The 23,999-nt window shown below is 34.7% G+C and overlaps 1 protein-coding gene across 11 annotated transcripts in view; it reads right to left on the minus strand.

The window, feature by feature from the left end:
• The window catches only part of LOC105468894 (glutamate metabotropic receptor 5), a 580,105-nt gene that overhangs the window by 344,422 nt on the left and 211,684 nt on the right, over window positions 1-23,999 (minus strand). For all 11 annotated transcript variants that reach the window (XM_024788821.2, XM_011719375.2, XM_011719379.3 and 8 more), the window contains one exon: window positions 8,031-8,280. In XM_024788821.2, coding sequence (XP_024644589.1) covers window positions 8,031-8,280 — 250 coding nt within the window. The remainder of the gene's footprint in view (window positions 1-8,030; window positions 8,281-23,999) is intronic.

Here is a 23,999-nt window from a genome sequence, read left to right on the forward strand (position 1 = left end):
GTAATGAGGGTAGTATGTTCTGATGGTCCCACCCACTGGCTGTACTTCTGTCTCTCTCCCTCTCCGTAGGCCTCCCTATCCCTAAAGACACAACAATATAGAAATTAGGCTAATCAATAGCCCTACAATGGCTAAATGCTCAAGTGAAAGGAAGAATTGTAAGTCTCTCACTTTAAAAGCTAGAAATGATTATACTTAATGAAGAAGGTATGGTGGAAGCAAATATAGTCCAAAAATTAGGCCTGTTGCAAAATCAGCCAAGTTGTGAATATACAGAAATGATAAGAAACAGAAACAGCCTTATTGTTCATATGGAGAAAGTTTTCATGGTCTTGATAGATCAAGTCAGCCACAACATTCTTGTAAACCAAAATTCTAATCAAGAGCAAGACTTCAACTCTCTTTAATCCTATAAAGGCTGAGAGAGGGGAGGAAGCTACAGAAGATGTGTTAAGCTAGCAGAGGTTATTTCATGAGGTTGAAGGAAGGAAATTGTCTCTATAACATAAAAGTGCTGGGTGAAGCAGCAAGTGCAGACTGATAGAGAAACTTCAACAACATATTTTCAATGTAGACCAAACAGCCTTTTTTTTTTTTTTTTTTTTTAATGGAAGAAGATGCCATCTAACACTTTCTCAGCTAGAGAGGAGAAGTTAAGGCCTTGCTTCAAATTGTCAAAGGACAGGCTAACTCTTCTATGAGTAGATAATAAAACTGGTGACTTGAAGTAGAAGCCAATACTCATTTCCATTCTGAGAAGACTAGGAAACTTATGAATTATGCTAAATTTATGACTGTTTTCTAAAAATGAAAAAGCAAAGCCTGGGTGACAACACATCTCTTTACAGCATGGTTTACTGAATATTTTAAGTTTACTTTTGAGAATTGCTACTCATATATACACACACATACACACACACACACACAAATCCTTCCAAAGTACTACTGCTAATAATTGACAATGTGCCCGGCCAGCCAAGAGGTCTGATAGAGACATACATGGAGTTTAATGTTGCTTACATGCCTACTAACACAATATCCATTCTGCAGAATATGAATCAACAAGTAATTTTGACTTTCATGTCTTATTATTTCTAAAATACATTTCATAAGGCATAATTGTCATAGGTGGTAATCCCTCAGACAGATATGAGCAAAGCAAGTTGGAAACCTTCTGGAAAGGATTCACCATTCTAGGTGTCATTAAGACCATTCATGAGTCATGGGAGAAGCTCAAAGTATCAACAACAGGAGTTTAGAAGTGATTCCAACCCTCATGGATGACTTGGAGGTGTTCCAGTACTTCCAGTCAAGGAAGTAACTGAAGATGTAGTGGAAAGAGCAGGAGAACTAGAATTAGAAAGTGAGTATAAAGATGGGACTGAACTCCTACAATCTCATGATAAATCTTAAATGGATGAGGAGTTGCTTCTTATAGATCAGCAAAGAAAGTGGTTTCTTGAGGTGAAATATACTCTGGTGAAGTTGCTATCACATTTTTGAAAAGACAACAAAGAATTTGGACTGTTACCTAAACTTAGTAGATAAAGCAGTGACAGAATTTGAAAGGACTGACTCTAATTTTAAGAGCAATTCTAATGCGGGTAAAATGCCATCAAACAACATTTCATGCTACAGATAAATACCACTTCCTTTTGTGAAAGGAACATTCATTTGATGTGGCAAACTTCATTGTTGTCTTATTTTAAGAAATTGCCACAGCCCCCGCCACCTTCAGCAATTGCCACCCTAATCAGTCAGCATATACCAACATCGAGGCAAGACCCTCAACTAGCACAAAGAATCTAACCCACTGAAGGCCCAGATGACCGCTTGCCTTTTTTTTTTTTTTTTTTTAGCAATAAAGTATGTTTGAATTAAGTTTTATATATTTTTAGACATAATTCTACTGTGCACTTATTAGGCTACAGTATAGTATAAAGATACTTTTTTTTTTTTCTTTTTTTGAGACAGAGTCTCACTCTGTCGCCCAGGCTAGAGTGCAGTGGCAGAGTCTTGGCTCACTGCAACCTGTGCCTCCCGGGTTCACGTCATTCTCCTGCCTCGGCCTCCTGAGTAGCTGGGACTACAGGCACACGCCACCACGCCTGGCTAATTTTTCCCATTTTTAGTAAAGACGGGGTTTCACCGTGTTAGCCAGGATGGTCTTGATCTCTTGACCTCGTGATCCACCTGCCTCTGCCTCTCAAAGTGCTGGGATTACAGGCGTGAGCCACAGCGCCCAGCCCACTTTTTATCTGAATTGGGAAATAAAAAAATTTGTATGATTTTTATTGTGATATTGTTTTATTGTGGTGGTCTGAAGTCAAACCCACATTTTCTCCAAGGAATGCCTGCATACTTGTATGAAAATGACTTAATTTGAAATAGACATTCTAGCTACATATAAAGATAAAGAATAATATCTACCTCTGCAGAATAGCTACTAAGATAGTTTGACTAGAAAAACTGTAATTTCATTGGCAGAGTTATTTCTCACAGTAAGGTCTTATCATTTCCATTTTGAAAAATATTGATGTAGATTGACCTCTCACTAAGAAATGCTACTTATAATCCCCAAGTACTTTTGAAAGTTAAGTACATGTCCTTTTTGTGGCTTTGTAATGGTCATCGCATTAAAAAATGGAAATTCTCCAATTATTCAAATAAAGTTAATTATAGATCAAATAAAACTATCTTTCAGTAGTTAATTTGCTAAAAACTAGTTCTTGTTTCCAAGTCTTATTTAAATGTCTAACTTTTAAATAATATATTTCAAGTAATTCTCTCCCAGATCCAGAACTAAGACAGTATATTCATTCTAGAAAATAAGCCCCTTATGAAATGCCATTACTGTTCAGATTATTGATCTCAGCCAGGTGTCAGAGCCAAAGTATTTAGCAAGACTATTTCAGCGACCTGAACAGGATATTTTTATTTGCAATGAGACAGCAGATTACCCACAGCTCAAACGGAAAGAAAGACCTAGTGGCCAGGTCTGTATCATTCAAACATTCTATCCATGTGCAGCACAGATGGTGAGATGTGTTGATGGATGAAGTTGTCTCAGCAGCAGAGTTGCCTTAGTCCTGCCAAGCACCTAAGTTGAATGACCTATTAAACATGGTTGACCTAAGGCAGTTGGAGAAATTTATAAGTAAATACAGCTATTAAATGTGAACCTACTAGTAGGCTCTAAATATAGCCTTTTATTTTTTTTACACATAGCTTTTACTTCTAGTTCCTAAAGCCATTCATTCAAGTTTGATTTGGGGAAGAGAAGGAGAAAAAAGAGAGGTTTGCAGAATATATGTAAATAAAATAACACTAGAATGCTGAAAGAAGTTACAAGGTGAACTAAATAAAAATTTTAAGGAGGTAACATTGATATAAAATACTAATTAAAATTAAAATTTGAATTATCTACAATTTTAAAAAAATAAACCCAGGTTCTATGTAGAACCTGGGGTTTGCTATCAAATAATAACTTTCCCTCTGTTTCTACTCTATAGAAGACAAATTAGTAGAAAAGAACACTGGATTATAAGTTATGGTAGTTGGGTAATTGGTGACCTTAAGCACATCATCCAAATTTTGGAGGTATCAGTTTCCTCATTTGTAAAATTAGAGTTAGTAGATGTAAACTTTTTCTTACAACTATTAACTTTTGCTTTTCTGTTCCGTTTCACACATCAATATTTACTGAGTCTTACTTAGAGCTCTTGTGTATAAAATACAATAGTACTTAATATTTAGGTTGTTCTTAGATGTGGGATTTTTTCATAACACTTATATGACCCTCTAACTAACTTATCTGTAAGTTTTGTAAGGGCAATAATTATTGTTTCTTTTATTCACTGATTTATTTCAAGCACTTTAACATATACTAAACACTCAACATTTGTCAACTTAATGGTTAAATGAAACAGTACATGTAAAGTGCTTAGCACAGTAATTGGCACAAAGTATTTGATAAATGATCCTATAAATGGTTCTGATAAGTAGTTTATTAACACCCACAGTGCCATCTCACTAAGATAGCTGGAAGAAGTTGGGATATTTCAAAGAGAAGTTGGAGAGTACTGAGGACCACACTGTTGCTCCCAAATATTTGAAAGAATATCACATGTTACTTTTAGAGAGAGAGGAAAAAAACAAAACAAAACAAAAACAAACAAACAAACAAACAAAAAACATGGGCCAAGAGGCAGAAACTACAGGAAGATATTTTTAAAATTTGGAGTAAAGAAGACCTAACAAAACTGCTTAAAAGTGAGATGAATTGATGTTCAAGTAAATGTTGAATTACTACATAACCAGTTAATGGGGGGATAAAAAATCTAACTAAAGGCTATAAATTTAGTATTCCATTAATTAAACTATATGGAAAGAACTCTGTGTTTATCATATACAAAATAAATTTTAAAATACACAAAATATAAAATTTTGCAATGCTTCTGGAAATAAAATCATAGATGGACAATGGCAAATACTGTAAAAACCAATCTATTTACTTAGTGTACATGGGATAAAGAACATTTGCTTTTTGGAAAATATACCGTATGACTGAAAACAAATGCTGCTGATTTTTCTTACTAATGCTGGCAAATGGAGCAGATAGGAATCATGGAATTCTTTATTCCCTATCAGAAAAACAGAACTACTTAAAGCCAGACTTTTTTCCTTTCTGATCTTTTTACTGCTGTGGTAACACTGCACTTCAGAATACAGTATGAGAATATTGGCAGTTGGCATGTTCCTGGGTTGCATAAAACTAACTGATGCATCATTCCTGCCAACTAGGGATGATTTTGACAAAATATATGACATTGATTAAAAAGGAATCTCACTCAATATCATTTTTATTGAAGGATGTGTGGCCTCATACCAAAATAGCCCTATCAATCTATTGCCATCAGATCAGACAGAACAGAATTGAGTACATAAAATGGCTATCATAAAATGTATCCTAGCTGGAGCTAAGTCTGATCACAGAAGGACAGTTAAGCATTTGGAAAATGAAGGAAGTACATTTCCCTTAATAAGCCATCAAAAGTTAGTAACAAGTGACTTGGCTCTCTATCTGGGGCAGAAATCCTGAGAAAGATGCAGTGGTTTCTAAACTTTTTGCTGTTCTTCACATTGGCTACCTGTTAATAAAAAGATATACGGTACATAATGTTTTAAAGGTATGCAATGAAGAAGCAGCTTCCCTACCACTTATAACTTCTAGTGTTACCATCTCAGAAGTGCACTTCATTCATACATTCAAAACTATGGTGTTGTCTTACTAGTGATGATAGTTAATTTTATGTGTCTAGTGCCTGGGCTATGGGTGCCCAGACATTTTACCAAACATTATTCTGCCTGTGTCTGTGAGAGTGTTTTGGATGAGATTAATATTTGAAACAGTAGACTGAGTAAAGCAGATTGCCCTCTCTAATATGGATAGACTTCAAACAATCAACTGAAGACCTGAATAGTATTAAAAGGCTAAGAGGTAATGTTTTTTGCCTGACAGCATGATATGGACATTGGTCTTTTTCAGCCTTCAGACTTGGACTGAAACATTGGCTCATCTTGAATTGCAAGCCTACCAGCTTTCAGACTGGAACTTAATATTATCAGCTCTCATGGTTCTAAGACCTTTGGACTTGGATTGGAACACACATTGGCTCTCCTGGGTCTTTAGCTTGCCAAATGCAGATCTTGTGACTTCTCAGCCTCTTTAATCACATGAACCAATTCCTTGTAAATCATATATATACATATATAAATATATACACACACATATATACATATATGCATTTTTTATATATGTATATACTTTTGGTTTTATTTCTCTGGAGAATTTGACTAATACACTGATTCAGCCACAACAACAGGGAATGGGCTGAGTTGTGTCAATCAAGTGAATTATCCAGGTAATTCAAGTCAACCTCTATGGAAGCTAATATTTTAGTATCTTGTCTAGAAGCAATGTAGGTGACCAGGCAAGGTAATGACATTTTTGTGATATAAAATAACAAGCCCATTTTCTAATGCTTTAAAAATGTGCTCTGAAAGAAATTCCTCACTTCTAAATCCCAAATTCTATGATTCTACATTATAAACCAAACTCATGTAGTCATTCTCAAAATCAGTTCTAAAAGCAACTATGAAAACACCCCGCATTGCCAAGACAATCCTAAGTCAAAAGAACAAAGTTGGAGGCATCACGCTACCTGACTTCAAACTATACTACAAGGCTACAGTAACCAAAACAGCATGGTACTGGTACCAAAACAGAGATATAGATCAATGGAACAGAACAAAGCCCTCAGAAATAATACCACACATCTACAGCCATCTGATCTTTGACAAACCTGATAAAAACAAGCCATGGGGAAAGGATTCCCTATTTAATAAATGGTGCTGGGAAAATTGGCTAGCCATAAGTAGAAAGCTGAAACTAGATCCTTTCCTTACTCCTTATACGAAAATCAATTCAAGATGGATTAGAGACTTAAATGTTAGACCTAATACCATAAAAACCCTAGAAGAAAACCTAGGTAATACCATTCAGGACATAGGCGTGGGTAAGGACTTCATGTCTAAAACACCAAAAGCAACGGCAGCAAAAGCCATAATTGACAAATGGGATCTAATTAAACTAAAGAGCTTCTGCACAGCAAAAGAAACTACCATCAGAGTGAACAGGCAACCTACAGAGTGGGAGAAAATTTTTGCAATCTACTCATCTGACAAAGGGCTAATATCCAGTACCTATAAAGAACTCAAACAAATTTATGAGAAAAAAACAAACAACCCCATCAAAAAGTGGGCCAAGGATATGAATAGACATTTCTCAAAAGAGGACATGCATACAGCCAACAGGCACATGAAAAAGTGCTCGTCGTCACTGGCCATCAGAGAAATCCAAATCAAAACCACAATGAGATACCATCTCACACCAGTTAGAATGGCAATCATTAAAAAATCAGGAAACAACAGGTGCTGGAGAGGATGTGGAGAAATAGGAACACTTTTACACTGTTGGTAGGATTGTAAGCTGGCTCAACCATTGTGGAAAACAGTATGGCGAATCCTCAAGGATCTAGAACTAGAAATACCATTTGACCCAGCCATCCCATTACTGGGTATATACCCAAAGGATTATAAATCATGCTGCTATAAAGACACATGCACACGTATGTTTATTGTGGCACTATTCACAATAGCAAAGACTTGGAATCAACCCAAATGTCCATCAGTGACAGACTGGATTAAGAAAATGTGGCACGTATACGCCATGGAATACTATGCAGCCATAAGAAAGGATGAGTTCATGTCCTTTGTAGGGACATGGATGCAGCTGGAAACCATCATTCTCAGCAAACTATTGCAAGAACAGAAAACCAAACACCTCATGTTCTTACTCATAGGTGGGAATTGAACAATGAGATCTGGACTTTTTCAATTGAACGACTGAACCTGGACTCTGGAAGGGGAACATCACACACCGGGGCCTATTTTGGGGAGGGGGTAGAGGGGAGAGATGGCATTTGGAGTTATACCTGATATAAATGATGAGTTGATGGGTGCTGACGAGTTGATGGGTGCAGCACACCAACATGGCACAAGTATACATATGTAACAAACCTGCACGTTGTGCACATGTACCCTAGAACTTAAATAAAAAAAAATATATGAAAAAAAAAAGCAACTAGGAGTTTGAGATATGTTTACTTTCCAAGTGAATTACTCAAGGATATAAAAATCCATTTCATTACCTTACAGTCATGTGTTTTAGGACTTACAGATTCATCATCTTCATTTGTTGATTCCTGTTATTATTAATCAGCACATGGTGGGTTTACTTATTTTCCATGATTTTCTCCAGGCACAGGTGCGTTATGAAATTTAAGCTCTATTTCCACTGCACACATTAAGCTTTGAAAGATTTTTTTTTATTGTACACTAAAAGCTACCTTTTGGTGCTGCCAAATTCCTGGTATTAACTCCATGTAAATTTTCTTATTGTCACTCACCTGCCCAGAAGCAGAAATTCTCCCGCTAGACCCAGGCGCCTCATGGCCATCAGCAGACCTCTCACCGTCATACCCTCACAGAAGCAGGCCACCACCCGGGCCTTAGGCAAGTGACTTGTGAGCTTCTTCAGCAGCTTATCAAAGCTCTGCTCTCCTGCATTACTGTAGATTTTGTAAGAGTGGGCGATGCAAATCCCTTCCTTCGCTGACATATCTTTGAAGGCTTCCATCCCACTTTCTCCATAGTTGCCTGTGTGAAAACATAGATAAGCAGAGGGATAGTGAAATGAGATTGTTGCATTAATTGGGTGTAATTAGAATGTAGGTGTTAGGAGCATGAAAGTCATGGTGCAGGACTTGGAACCTGAAGAACTGAATTTCAGTTTTTGCTCTTTTGCTGAATTGCTTATTTTGGGCCAATTACAATTGAACCACATTATACATGCATTCATCATTTATATTTTCACTGTGATGGAGAGAATAATATAAAAAGGGTAAGCAATTCATCATCCTTTTATGACTGAAAAACAGCTCTTATTCTAAGTATGAGTTGATGGAGATATGTATCAGCTATTTTTTTTGTTTGCATTCGATCTCACTTCTCTTTGCTTTTCATTGATGATAATTTCATCCTACTGAGATTTTTGTATTTAAAGATATAGTACATATGAGTAATACATGTAGTCTATATAGTATAGATGTTGCCATATAAATGTTTTAAAAAGTATTATACTATATGTAATATTCAGTATATTATATATTTATAATCATGAGAATTTATGGTTTGGTCTTAACTGAAAAACTGAGATCCTTGATTAAGATTTAGTCTTGTCACAGATGAATGTGTAAACTTATGAAAAACGTTTACAGTTTTATCTTATACAAACATGGGGTAGTTATTGATAAGGATGAAAAAGTTCAAAGTCCTTTTCAAAATTTGGAGACTAAGGACTAATGGTAGTCTATTAAACTTAATGGAAAAGGGGATTAATATTGACAGTCAGTTATATGCCAGGACACCAGGACCTTTATATATGTGATCTAATTTAGCACTCATAATAAAATATTGATGTAGATATTATGAGTTCCATTCCATATATAGATCAGAAAACAGATAAAGCAGTTAGGTCCGCATTTACCTGGAGTTACTCTAGCAGTAAGTGGAGGGCTGAACTCCATTCACAGATCTAATAGCATAGGTTCTGCTCCCTCTACTTGTCTAAGGCTGACTCTTAGGAGTCTCAGAATTCTAGTTACATACTCATTTCTCTTTTCTATTTGAAAGTGATAATTCTCCAATTTTAGATATTTTTGGAACATTTTAAGGCTATATATTTTATACAGGGCTCATATTCTGAATTTTCAAAATATTAGATATATGAGGTGGATTGTTTTGAAGACTACAAGAGGCTATTACAAGACAACCAAGCTGTAGAACATATGAGGATGCGACTGACCCAAAAATCAACTTGACCTAGGAACTGGAATCTCATCAGGATGAGTAGATATCAAATTAATAAGGAGCACTGAACATTCAATCACATAGGGTTCACTATATGTCTATAACTGCAATAAAAATAATTCCACAACAATTTGATTTTGGGAAAGTCAGTTTACATATGCTAGCTCACTGCTCCTTACAACTCTGTGATAAAGGTTAATGTTATCTCCTCTTGGCTGATAAAGCTGAAGTTCAAATACAGATAGTAGGTGTCAGGATCTTGGTTTGAGCATATGTCTCTGATTCCTGTCCTGATGTGGGTGCTACTATACCACAGGTACCTTGTTGCAAATGAAACCTATAAACTTTGAGGGTGGATTTTGGTGAAGTTTTGTCTCCATGAACAAACTGCAAAGGGCAGAGCAGAGCAGGTCAGCTTGAGTCTGAGCCAAAAATACTGGTGGGCCAGCTGCATCTTTTCCCTCCTTCTCCAGAATTAAAAGCAACAAGAAGCCTCTGTCATGATGGCAGGTGGGCAATCTAGTTATTTTGCAATTAACAAAGTTTAAAGGGCACTTTCTGAAAAATGTGCCAATGGGCCTAAATTACTATCAGTTTTACACTAATGTGAGTAATCTATTGTTCTTTGATTTATTTTTAGCTAACTCCGTTTTTCAACAGACTGTCTTGCATTTCATGTTTTGATTTAATGCAGAGGCATTTGCATAAATAATTTGAAATTAGGTATAGTGATTGTGATGTGAATTTATTGAGAATTTCATATCATTTACTTTTATTCTCAATACATTCACTGTTAAACAAGAAAAGACACCTAACAAATTCAGATTTTTTAGCATTTTGTTCCTAACAGTTTTAACACTGTTTTTGTTTGTACAATATGTTGTAGAGAAGCAGCTTGAAATAGTGGAGAGAACTTTGTCATTAGAGAAACCTGAGTTCGACTTCAGTTTATATAGTCTTTTTAATCTCAGCTTTCTGAAGTAACACTGCTTAATATTCAGATACTTTAATATTATATTCAATGTATGTAAACTATCTGGTAGGTCACCTGAACCCAATTAATTGTACCTACTGAAATTATAAAGAATATTCTAGACAGAGTTTAGCTACTCTTTAATGCAGCATCCAAAACAAACAGTGGAGCAAATGGCACTATTGCTGAACACTAGACTAAAAAAAAATAAGCTTACACTAGCAGAATAAAATATTATTTTCCCAGAGCAAATCTCAAGCTGTACTCTTTAAAATTAAAAAAGGCAGGGGGTATATGAAACATTTTCACTCAATTTTGCAGTGAATCAAAAACTGCTCTAAGAAAGAAAGTTTACTTTAAACATTTAAATAAGAAACAGTTTTAATACATGTGTGACATAAAAATTTTACGGAATATAATTTTGATTTAACAAAAGAAATCCTTTGTTAGCCAGGAGACAAATGAGAATATGTCATCCAATAAAATGGAAAAGACTGAAGTGTTGAGACTTTCCGGTAGTTGATAGAAACACTGTATTCTATAATTATACATTTTAAAATAATGAAAAAAGCAGAGCAAAAAATGTCTACAGGCTTCTCAAAGAATAGAACACCTTTCAAGTAATATGTAGAATGAGGAAAAAGCTCAGGAAGCAACAATTACTTTTTCCAACAGAGGGAAACAAGTAACTGAGAAAGAAAGCTGTGATATAAAATATGAAACTAACATGTGACTTCATTTTAAACAATGAATAGAAGAAAGAAGGAATCCATAGAACGTTCTTCTTTAGGTAGCAGAGAGTGTATAACTTGGAATTTTTTGGAGAAAATGTAATCATAGCCAACGTCTTCACTCATAGCTCACACTACTTATAGGCATAATGATGCAAATGTCAATCATTGATTTTCAACTTTAAGAATCCACCTATAGACAAATGGAAAAACTCATTATGCAATAAAATATATTTGTTATCAACTTTTACAATGATAATTAAAGAGAAAGAAGATGAAGGCTGAGAGGTAGATGCAGGGAAAGTTGTTGGAAAGAGGAAGGCCATTAAAATCATCCACTCCCAATTTGGAAGTCAAGATATACAGAAAATAAAATATATGTGATTAAGGGAATTACTGGATGCTAAAATAATCAGGAGTTAGCTAATGTGATGAGAGAATTATATTAAAAGGAATAAGAAGATGTACAAGGTAAGAGATAATGTCTATAGTCATTTAAAAGTAGCTATTTTTTAAAAAGACATTCATATTAGAGATATGGAGGTGAAAATAAAAGGATGAAAAACTGAAACACTTTTTTTACTTTAAGCCCTGCTCTACTATTTGACTTTTGAAAATGTGAAAATATACATTTAATGAAAAAAATAAACTAGCATACTTAAAAGTCACTGAAAGGAGAGAGTTGATGCAGATAATTTTAAAAGTAATTGTCTTCTCTCTGCTTTATCAATTTATCCTGTTTTAGGGATAAAACTCATAGAAGTTATCTATATTCTATGCTTGGTGGAAATGTAAATTAGAACACCCATTAATAAACTTCATGGAAGTTCCTCAACAAAACTAAAAATAGAATTACCATATGATATAGCACCCCTACTTCTGGCTACATTTCCAGCAAATTTTAACTGCACTCCCACATTCATGGTAGCATTATTTACAAAAGCCACATTCTATCCATCAATAGATAAATGAATTTAAAAATGTGGTGTATATATACACAATGAAATACTAGTCAGCCTAAAAACCCTAAAAAATGGGTTTAAAAAGAAAAAAATTCTGTTATTTGCAACAACAGTATATTATTCACTTTTGTACCGCTACTGAGACCTGTTAGATAACTAACACATGTTGAATAAAGAAATAAATTATTAAATGAGCAGTACAAAATAATCAACATCTATTTCCAGATTAAAATAATTGTCCAACTATGTGACCAGCAATCGGGACTGCCACACTGTGTCTAGCGGGCATCATTCTAATAAGCTATTATAACATATTTCACTTAAAACATGAACAGAGTTGCACAATAATCAAAATGTTGGTATTTTTTCCTCAAGGACCCCAGTTTTTCCCTCAGATCATAACAGATTTTAATAATTCAACCTCAAATACTGTTTAAAGCTAGTGCTTTCACTAATACTATTTGACCTGAATTGCATCAGCTGGGATCTGGAAGTATCTGCCTACATTGACTCTATAAAGCACACGTTGGAAACAGGATTTGTTAAAGAGTAATTTTAAAACTTTCTTCTGTAATAGAAACTGGGGACCCCAAAAGGGAAGAGTGTAGGAAGAAAGTAAGGGTTAAAAAATTATTTATTGGGTATAATGTTCACACCTGGGCGATGGGTACACTACAAGCCCCAAATCACCAAAAGGCATATATCCATGTAACAAACCTACACATACACCCCCTGGATATTTTAAATTAAATTAAAATAAAATAAAAAATAAAAAACTTTCTGCCAGCCTAAGAATTTTTTTTTAATTTTAACTGTATGTTAAAAGGCACTGAGTAATTATAAACTACTTTAGCAAGTAATTTATAACCATAGGTAAATGCTATTTCAGATGGTACGAATTCAATATCATTAACAACTGTGTTACAGTGGCCACTTTAAAAGATAATAAAGTACAACAGCATAGAAGAGGTGTACCTAGTGAGACATTTTGTTTTTCTGGCAAAATAGCCATTAAATAGATTGTTTAAATTTATCAATCTCATGTATGTTAGGGAAAACTATCATTAGAATAAAAATCAAACTATTATAATCATAGTAAAAAGATACAAATAATTTTGTGTTCTCTGATACTTTTCCCTTTTTCACAGTATCCTTACTTCTCTCTCCATAAATCAGACCCCGAATCACTGCACAGAAGCTTGTATACTATTTCCTCTATCATCTCTTATTTTTCATTTTCCCAAACCCTACCAACCACTATTTTTTGTTTCATACTTTTTACTATTCTCTTTCATATGTATCATAGACACCTCACATATTCTTATTTATTTATTTTTACTAATGCTGTTCTTTCTACATGGAATACCTTTTTCCATGTTGTACAGATTCAATTCCCTAGATTCCTTTAGGATGGAGAATACATCTTCTCCATAGTGCTATTGTCTAATTACAGTATTTCTATAATCTCTGTAATTTATAATTGCTAAAAAAGTTTATAATTGTGGATCCTTCACTTTCATAACAAGGCTGATTATACTCATGATTTATTTGATGTTCAAAACTTGGTTAAAAATATAAACCATGATGTTGATTTTTTTTCTTAGAAAACAAGTCACTTTAAATAATGTGCTTTATCATGGGATTTCTAAAATGCCTCAGAGTCAGGAAATGAGTTAAGGTACTAAGTATTATAATAAATTAGGCGTAAATTAAAATAGACATTCTATATTATATATGTTGCCTATTGCATATATTCATTATATTTTGGTTGTATTTACATATCCTACTTTCCAAAACTGTGAGCCCGTAGAGGTAGGTAATGCATTTATTTAACTACATATCATCATTACATATTTCTTGTACAGAAAAGTGGTACAGAAAAATAGGCACAAAAACAGTTTGGAAGAGTAAATACAGTTTTCTAAGCAGATCACCAAGCAGATGCTAAAAGAATGTGGAAAATAGTTTTTCAGAAAGTATTCACTTCAGGAAATACTAAACCTTTGCAAAGAAAATGAGTAAGTAAAACCTCTACAATATAACTTTATTTTCCATCTTAGTTGGTCCAAATTATCTTTTCCTGACAAGGAAATTAAGATTTCCCATATAAATAATTATTTTAAAGTATATTTCAAGTGGCTTTAACTACTAATATCTTGATGCTACTGTAAACACAGTTCATTTTACTGACAACTACTAGTGAAGTAAACTCATGTGAGTTGTGACATTAGTCTGGTATTATATCATCCCCTAAAAATATGTATAAGCAGCATGCATCTCCACTTCGTGTCCTTTAATGTGAATTAGAAGTGTTCATCAAGAGATCTTAACCCAAACTGCCCATATTGAGGGGGTTGTGGCTTAAACTAGTGATTAACCAAAATAGTCAGGAGTGGGAAAAGCTTGACAGTGAAGCACCTTTTCTTATTTTATTAATAGTTTTATAAAGATGTTCTTTTGTTTGATGCCATTTTTCCCACTACAGCTATATGTGCAGTGGATATAGCATTCTAAACTCTATATTACACTCATCTGTTTATATTTATCTCCTGTTACTAGACAGTGTTCTTTAAGGCAGATATTTCTATGTTCACAACAAAAACACTGTATATACATATTTTTGTGCCAAGAAAGAAAGAAGTTAAATGATGCAAGAAATGTGTATACATATTTTTATGGAAAGAAAGAAGGAAGTTAAATGACCCAAGAAATATTCCTAAAAATTTCTATATAATTGAGATTTAGGTGTTTAGGTGCCTGGACATATGATTAATGTGAAAGTTTTAAAGCCAAAGGACTGGAATAAAAAGTTATTATTATCATGCACCTTCATCAAGGTACCTGAATTATAAATGTCATGGATATGAAAACTTTGCTAACAAACAGATTTCCAAGTTTTGAACAATGACCCAATTATTTCTCATCCTGCCCTGGAGTCTTTCTATAACACGACCCATATACCACAACATTAAGCATAAGGCACAGTATTACTGAATCTCATCCAAGGTATTTATTATTGGAAGTACAAGAAGGATCTCATTTAGAAAATTTGCTTTAGTTATTACTCTAGGAATGGATTATTTAAGTAACATTTGATGAACTCTTCAACAGTAAATTAAGCAGAAAACAAATTGCTAGTATAATTATGTAATAAATGTAGATGTTATAAGTTTATAACTATGCATAGCCCACCTCATGGATTTTGAACTATATGTATAAAACATTATTTAAAGGAATATTAACCAGAGTTACTGAGTATTGTCATAAAAGTACATGCCAAGTGATTTACTGAGTGGTATGCTGAGTTGGTGAACTTTTCTTCTGGCGATCAAGTATGGAGCTAGAGAAAGAAGTTTGATCTTAACAGCAAAGGTATATGTTGACCAAGTAAATTTAGATATGATAGAAAACAGGAAATCAGATTATTTAAAGAATACATGACAGTTTTAACCACTATACATAAGGACAACAAGTTTGAGTGTCATATTTGGTTTGGTAGATTCCTGACCCCTGGAATCAAAAGTTGATTCTCAGCATGTATCTACTCCCTCCAGCAACTCTAGTTCATATAATTGGGTTGAATGAACTGATATAGACAAAATGGAAAGAAAACCACATTTGAAAAGAAATTTTTAAATTTCTGTGAAATAGCCCAGTAGAAATGCCAAGTAGGAAATTAAATAAGAACATTCTGGCTAAGAGAATAAAAGTCTGAGTTGGAACTATTTGGGAGTCCTCAGAATATGGATAGAAACAATAATAGATAAAATGTAGGATGTGAAGGAAAGAGAACTCTGAGTTATACCCTAAAGAATTCAAATACGTGTGCATTAATTGAGAAGGAATAGCTCACAAAGACAATGAAGGAGGAGGAGGAGGAGGAGGAGGAGAAGAAGAAGGAGGAGAAGAAGGAGGAGAAGGAGGAGAAGGAGAAGGAGAAGGGAAACCAAGATAATATATTCTTAGGGAAATTAGGAAAAGAAACTGTTTTTACTTTTTTTTTTTAACATTTACTCTGTTGAAAACTAAAGTAAGATGTGTAGTGACAAAAAATCCACTAATTCTGGCAACATAGTAGAAGATATATAGGAGTAGGCTTGTGTGAATGGGAGTAAAAAAAGTGAAGACAATATATTTATACACCTTTTTTGAGACACTTGGCAGTGAACAAAAGCTAAGAGTATGGTGGTGATTAGAAGAGAATCTGGAAATTCAAGACGTTTTGTTTGCTCATTTTTAGAAGGGGTTATTTTAGGTAAAGTACTTGGTCCAGAGCATGGAACAGAGAAAGCACTAAATACAGGATATATTTTATAATCATCATCATCACCATCCTCAACATTTATCTAGATCCTGTAAAATTATTTGGTAAAAGGTTAATAATATGAACAAATTATTGCACTATTTACTTCAAATGTGTTATTATTAAAACCAACCAACCTAATGAAATTGCTATTATTTCCCACATTTCTAAATAAGGTGTTGATGCTGAGAGAATTTGCCAAATAACTGATAGCTAGAAGTTCAACCTTCATTCTGAAGAGCTGAAATTTCAACCTTCATTCTGTCAAATTTCAAAGCCCATGCTCTTTGCCTTCCATATATCGTTATTCTTAAAACACTGGGTGAAAATTGCTCAATTTAGTCCTGTGTTTCTTCCAAAGGCCTGCTACTAAATGTTTCATTTGAAACTAATTCCAAATGCTACAGAACTGAATTTGTCTCAGCAAACATATTATTTAATATATAAGTATTTTGCTTAATTTCCAAAATATTATAGATGTATATGATTTAGCACTAAATGATTCAATCCTCATGTTGCTGAGAGATGGTGTTTTAATCCCAGAGCCTTTCTATAAAATACACAATGCTTAATTGTAGCTTTTCTGTGGACAAAGTCCTATAAAATAAGAGGGGGCTCTTGAAAGTAGATGTACCATATTATCTTGTATTAGTTACTTAACTAAATCATTGCCGAAGAGGGAGAAACTTCAGAGGGACCATAGAAAATGACAAAAACAGTGATTTTTGTGTTAAGTTTTTTGTAATATTTCAAGCTTTTATTATTTTTTAAAATGGTTTGAGATTTGCATAATGAAAAAAATCACTTTTTCAATCTTCTTAAAAATGTTGGAGTCTTCCTCATTTTTTTCCTCTGGCTATTCTTCCTAGAGGAAAATAAAAACTTGAGACAGAAGCTATGACCCAGATTCCCACACTAAGGTTCCAGAATTCAACTTCTTTCTGCTTTCTTTGTAAGCTGTCAAATTCACAGCTGAAGCCTTCGGTGCTTGTCTCATTAAAAGTAATTCCGTTTCCACAGAAAGGATGAAATTCTGTGTGGAGCTGTGTGTCAATGGGTCGGGTGGATTGGTGAGTTACTTATTTTGCTTGCTATAGCTCACTAGTCACCAATGATCCTCGATTCTAACTGGATCTAATGACAATGCAGAAATTCTCCCATCACCAGCTGAAGGCAGAAAATCCTCTACAACATAGCCAAAACTCTTCATGCTTGACAGCTTTTGCTGAAAAAAGTCGCTTCTTTGACAGCAGCTCCCTGTTCTGCCACCACCTTCTCCAGTTTAGATCTGTGCTGTCCGGGTTCTGTTGCAGCTAGATTCCCTTTGGAAGGACTTGGTGTCTCAACACAGAACTCACTTCGGATTCAGAAATGAGAAGAAAGAATTAAAATGTAGTGTAATGGCTGTGCCATCATTGTTGCCAAATTTTGAGTCTCATTTAAGAGTGGGTAACTATGCTGTGTTCAGGCATTACAGCCTCGGTGACTTTTCTCTATAATTTACACTTATGCTGTCCAGTTTAATAGCCACTTGCCACATTGAGATGTTCAATCAGTGTAAAACACAAAATAGATTTCAAAGACTTAATATAAAAGAAAGAATGCAAAATATTCCATTAATATGTGGATTACATGTTGAAATGATAAAAGTTCTGATATATTGTGTTGCATAGAATGTATTATTAAATTTAATATCATTTATTTTTACTTTTTCTTAAAATTACAAATATAGCCGCATCACATTTCTATTAGACAGTACAACTTTAGGCATGCAAAGAAATTTAGATCCTGTACATTTCAGGGGAGAATTCAGACTTCTTAGGATATTTAATGGCATCCAAACTTGTTATGATCTGCTGCCTAACTTTTCTCTCCAGCCTCACTGACTGCCTTTTCCTGAGACATAGCACATGCTCCAGCCATACCAAAGGATATATAAATCAAATACACTAGGCTTTTTTACATCTCTAAATTTTGCACAATCTCTGTTATTACTAGAATACCCTATATTTAGCTAATTCCTACCCATCCTTCAAGACTCGGCTGAAAGTGACAGAATTCTCTAAATTCAGTTTTTATTGTTGTTGTTGTTGTTGCTTTTGCTTTTTTGAGACAAGGTTTCATTCCTGTCACCCAGGCTGGAGTGCAGTGGTACAATCATGGCTCACTGCAGCCTCAACTTTCCAGGCTCAAGCGATCCTCCCACCTCAGCCTCCCAATTAGCTGGGACTACAGGCACATACTACCACACCCGGATAATTTTTGTATTTTCCGTAGACTAAATTTCTCCATGTTGCCCAGGCGGTCTTGAACTCCTGGGCTCAAGCAATCCCAGGAGGCTTTGGGAAGCCTCAACCTCTGAGAGTGAGTGCTGGGATTACAGGCATGAGCCACCACACCTGGCCCACAGTTCTAAACAGATATCTTCCACTGTGCTCTTGTTGGTCAACTCCCCTCCAATGTCATAGGATATTGTTTATGTTTTATTGTAATTATTTGTCTTACTCCATAAAAGACTGTGAGACAGTTGGACAAAGGGGTTAACTACCCCCTTTATCTCTAGAGCCTACGCAACCTAAGTATTTGTTGAATAAATAAATTTTAGAAAATGAGCAGCAATTTTTCATAAGTAAATTACTGAGCATCTACTATGAATCACTGTGTATAGCAGCTTCTGGTATTGAAGCTACCCTGCATTTATTGTGATATGAAAGCACTAAGCTAGGCTAAGATAAATTATCAAGGATAACACAGCTTAGTCAAAAGTGCCTTCGATAGAGGAGACAGTGATTGAAAATCTATTTGTTTGATTTATCACTTACAAGGTTTTTGGGAAATGGCTTACCTTTTTATGTAAATTTGTCTCCTCAATTACAAAATTATATGTATTCTAAAAAACCCGAGAGAGTGGATTTTTATACCTGCTTCCTAAATTGTTTTGTTATGTATATATTTTTTCTTTTTGTGACTAGTCTATTTCACTTAATAAACTTTATTGTTTTTTGGGGAAATATAGTCATTTTCATAAAAATGTTATTTGTTACCATGCAGAGGATTTATTATTGTTATTTAAATGAATCACAAACACTTTAAAATCCTCAGTTTTAAATTCAAATAGAATAAATGTCAACAGATATATCCACTATGCATATTTCAATGGTGCTCTAGTTGCATTACTCTAATTATAAATTTAAATGTTTGTCTTTTTACTATATGGCAATTAGTATGTCACGGACTGTGTAGTATTGGTATTGTATCTACAGGGAAGATTTTATTTTTTCATTTTTTTTTAAGTTCTGGAACACAAGTGCAGGATGTGCAGGTTTGTTACATAGGTAAACCTGTGTCATGGGTTTTTGCTGCACTTATCAACTCATCACCTAGGTATTAACCCCAGCATGCATTAGCTATTTTCCCTGATGCTCTTCCTAATTATCATTAGAGCAAACAGACCATCTATACAATCGGGGAAAATGTTTACAATCTATCCATCTGACAATGTTCTAATATCCAGAGTCTACATGAAACTTAAACAAATTTACAAGAAAAAAAAAAAACCAACCCTATTAAAAAGTGGGCAAAGGCCATGAACAGACACTTCTCAAAAGAAGATATTTATGTAGCCAACAAATATGTGAAAAAAAACTCAACATCACTGCATTAGAGAAATACAAATCAAAACCGCAATGAGACACCAATTCATGCCAGTCAGATGGTGATTATTAAAAAATAAAGAAATAACAGATGGCTGGCGAGGTTGAGGAGAAATGGGAACACATTTACACTGTTGGTGGGAATGTAAATTATTTCAAACATTGTGGAAGATGGTATGGCAATTCCTTAAAGGTCTAGACTCAGAAATGCCATTTGACCCAGCAATCCCATTACTGAGTATATACCCAAAGGAATATATATCATTCTATTATAAATATACATGCACGTGTATGTTCATTGCAGCACTATTCACAATAGTAAAGACATGGAATCAGTCCAAATGTCCATCAATGATAGACCAGATTTTTTAAAAATAGTACATATGTACCATGGAATATTATGCAGCTATAAAAATGAATGAAATCATGCCCTTTGCAGGGACATGGATTGAGCTGGAAGCCATTATCCATAGTAAATGAACTGGGGAACAGAAAACCAAACACCACATGTTATCACTTATAAGTGGGAACTGAATGATGAGAACATAGGAACACAGGGAGGGGAACAACACATCCATATATATTATATTGACCACATAGATACTAGAGCTGAAAATAGCCTAAAGAGCATAGAAAACTATAAAATACATTAAAATGAATTATGCTGAATTAGAATTGTCTGATATTTAACTTTCATTTTTTATAGTTTATTTAATCATTGTTTATATAATTTCATGTTTAATAATGACTGTTTCTAACAACGGACTCTTAAAATTTAACATTTCTCTTACAATTGCCTAGATGAGCTGGTTTCCAGCACAACACTGGACTATGCCAATAAAATATCCTAAAATTCTTCTAGTCAATGATCTCTGTCATATTTTCAGTTACTCCATGACTTTGAAGGGACCACTGACTTAATTGGCTATAATAGACTCCCTTTTTATAAAGATCCAGTACAATAGAGGTGAAAGTATAATGATATAGAATGGAAAATATTATTACTTCTGTTTTTCTGTACTAGGAAAAGGTCTGCTCATAAAGTATAATTTAAATTGACCCTGCAGAAGGAGTGGACCTTGGCATTCTAGATGGAGTAAACAGAGCACAGACAGGTTAAGGTGGGTACTATGTGGTCAAGCTCCAGTCTGCCTACAGTTGAGGCTATATGATGGGAGGGCAAGCAGGCTGAGATTACAAGGGGGAGACCTAAACTTGAAACATAAAGAGGTGCAACAGAAAAGGTTTCTGAAGGCAGGTAACATGAACTAAACTGCAAGTAAGACTACACTGGCAATAATAGGATAAGAGAGTAGAGTGGCGCTCGAGAAGGATACAATAGAGTATTACAATGACAGAGTTTAAAATGAACAAAGTTGGATTCCTAGGTATTTCATTACCTTTGTAGCAATTGTGAATGGGAGTTCACTTATGATTTGGCTCTCCGTTTGTCTATTATTGTTGTGTAGGAATGCTTGTGATTTTTGCACATTGATTTTGTATCCTGACTTTGCTGAAGTTGCTTATCAGCATAAGGAGATTTCGGGCTGAGATGATAGGGTTTACTAAATATACAATCATGTCATCTGCAAACAGAGACAATTTGACTTCCTTTCTTCCTATGTGAATGCCCTTTATTTCTTTCACTTGGCTGCTTGCCCTGGCCAGAACTTCCAACACTATGTTAAATAGAAATGGTGAGAGAGGCCATCCTTGTCTTGTGCTGGATTTCAAAGGGACTGCTTCCAGATTTTGCCCATTCAGTATGATATTGGCTGTGGATTTGTCATAAAAAACTCTCATTATTTTGAGATATTTTCCATCATACCTAGTTTATTAAGAGTTTTTAGCGTGAAGGGGTGTTGAATTTTATCAAAGGCCTTTTCTGCATCTATTGAGATAGTCACGTGGTTTTTGTCTTTGGTTCTAATTATGTGATGGATTACATTTATTGATTTGTGTATGTTGAACGAGCCTTACAAGGTATGTGAAGGAACTCTTCAAGGAGAACTACAAACCACTGCTCGAAAAAAAATAAGAGAGGACACAAATAGAAAAACATTCCATGCTCATGAATAAGAATAACCAATATTGTGAAAATGGCTACACTGCCCAAAGTAATTTGTAGATTCAATGCAATCCCCAACAAGCTACCATTGACTTTCTTCATAGAATTAGAAAAAAAAAAACCTACTTTAAATTTCATATGGAACCAAAAAAGAGCCCGTATAGCCAAGACAATCCTAAGCAAAAAGAACAACGCTGGAGCCTTCACGCTACCTGCCTTCAAACTATACGACAAGGCTACAGTAACCAAAATGTATGGTACTCGTATCAAAACAGATATATAGACCAATGGAACAGAACAGAGGCCTCAGAAATAACACCACAAATCTACAACCACCTGATCTTTGACAAACCTGACAAAAACAAGCAATGGGGAAAGGATACACTATTTAATAAATGGTGTTGGGAAAACTGGCTAGCCATAAGCAGAAAACTAAATCTGTTCCCTTTCTTACACCTTTTACAAAAATTAATTCATGATGGATTAAAGACTTAAATGTAATACCTAAAACCATAAAAACCCTAGAAGAAAACCTAGGCAATACCATTCAGGACATAGGCATGGGCAAAGACTTCATGACTAAAACACCAAAATCAATGGCAACACAAGCCAAAATTGATAAATGGTATCCAATTAAACTAAAGAGCTTCTGCACAGCAAAAGAAACTACCATCAGAGTGAAAAGGAAACCTACAGAATGGGAGCAAATTCTTGCAATCTAGCCATCTGACAAAGGGCTAATATCCAGAATATACAAGGAACTTAAACAAATTTACAAGAAAAAAACAACCCCATCAAAAAGTGGGTGAAGCATATGAACAGATATTTCACAAAAGAAGACATTTATGCAGACAACAAACATATGAAAAAAAGCTCGTCATCACTAGTCATTAGGGTAATGCAAATCAAAACCACAATGAGATACCATCTCAGGCCAGTTAGAAAGATGATCATTAAAAAGTCAGGAAAAATAGAAGCTGGAGAGGATGTGGAGATAAAGGAACACTTTTACACTGTTGGTGGGAGTGTAAATTAGTTCAACCATTGTGGAAGACAGTGTGGCGATTCCTCAAGGATCTAGAACCAGAAACACCATTTAATCCAGCAATCCCATTACTGGGTATATACCCAAGGATTATAAATCATCCTACTATAAAGATACATGCATACATATGTTGCAACACTATTCACAATAGCAAAGACTTGGAACCAACCCAAATGCCCATCAAAAATAGACTGGTTAAAGAAAATGTGGCACTTATGCACCATGGAATACTATGCAGCCATAAAAAGGATGAGTTCCTGTCCTTTGCAGGGACGTGGATGAAGCTGGAAACCATCATTCTCTGCAAACTAACACAGGAACAGAAAACCAAACACTGCATGTTCTCACTCATAAGTGGGAGTTGAACAATGAGAACACATGGACCCAGGGAGGGGAACATCACACACTGGGGACTGTCGGGGGATTGTGGGCTAGGGATGGATAGCATTAGGAGAAATATCTAATGTAGATGACAGGTTGATGTGTGCAGCAGACTACCATGGCATGTGTATACTTATGTAACAAACCTGCACATTCTGCACATGTATCCCAGAACTTAGAGTATAATAAAAATAAATACATAAAAATAAAAGCACCAAAAAGTGAACAAAGGCCTGATTTTGGATGTTTACCATGAAGTGAAGCATTGACAATATGCAGGGCCACTTTTTAATGTAATTTGGTAAAGTTTGACACTCCCCTGCAATACAAAGTAAATAATGATCTTTGGAATTATGCTATACAATATTGGCTTTTGTTGCCATTGCTGTTG

The sequence above is a fragment of the Macaca nemestrina genome, chromosome 12 (genome assembly GCF_043159975.1).
Source record: "Macaca nemestrina isolate mMacNem1 chromosome 12, mMacNem.hap1, whole genome shotgun sequence".
In the NCBI taxonomy this organism is placed as follows: domain Eukaryota; kingdom Metazoa; phylum Chordata; class Mammalia; order Primates; family Cercopithecidae; genus Macaca; species Macaca nemestrina.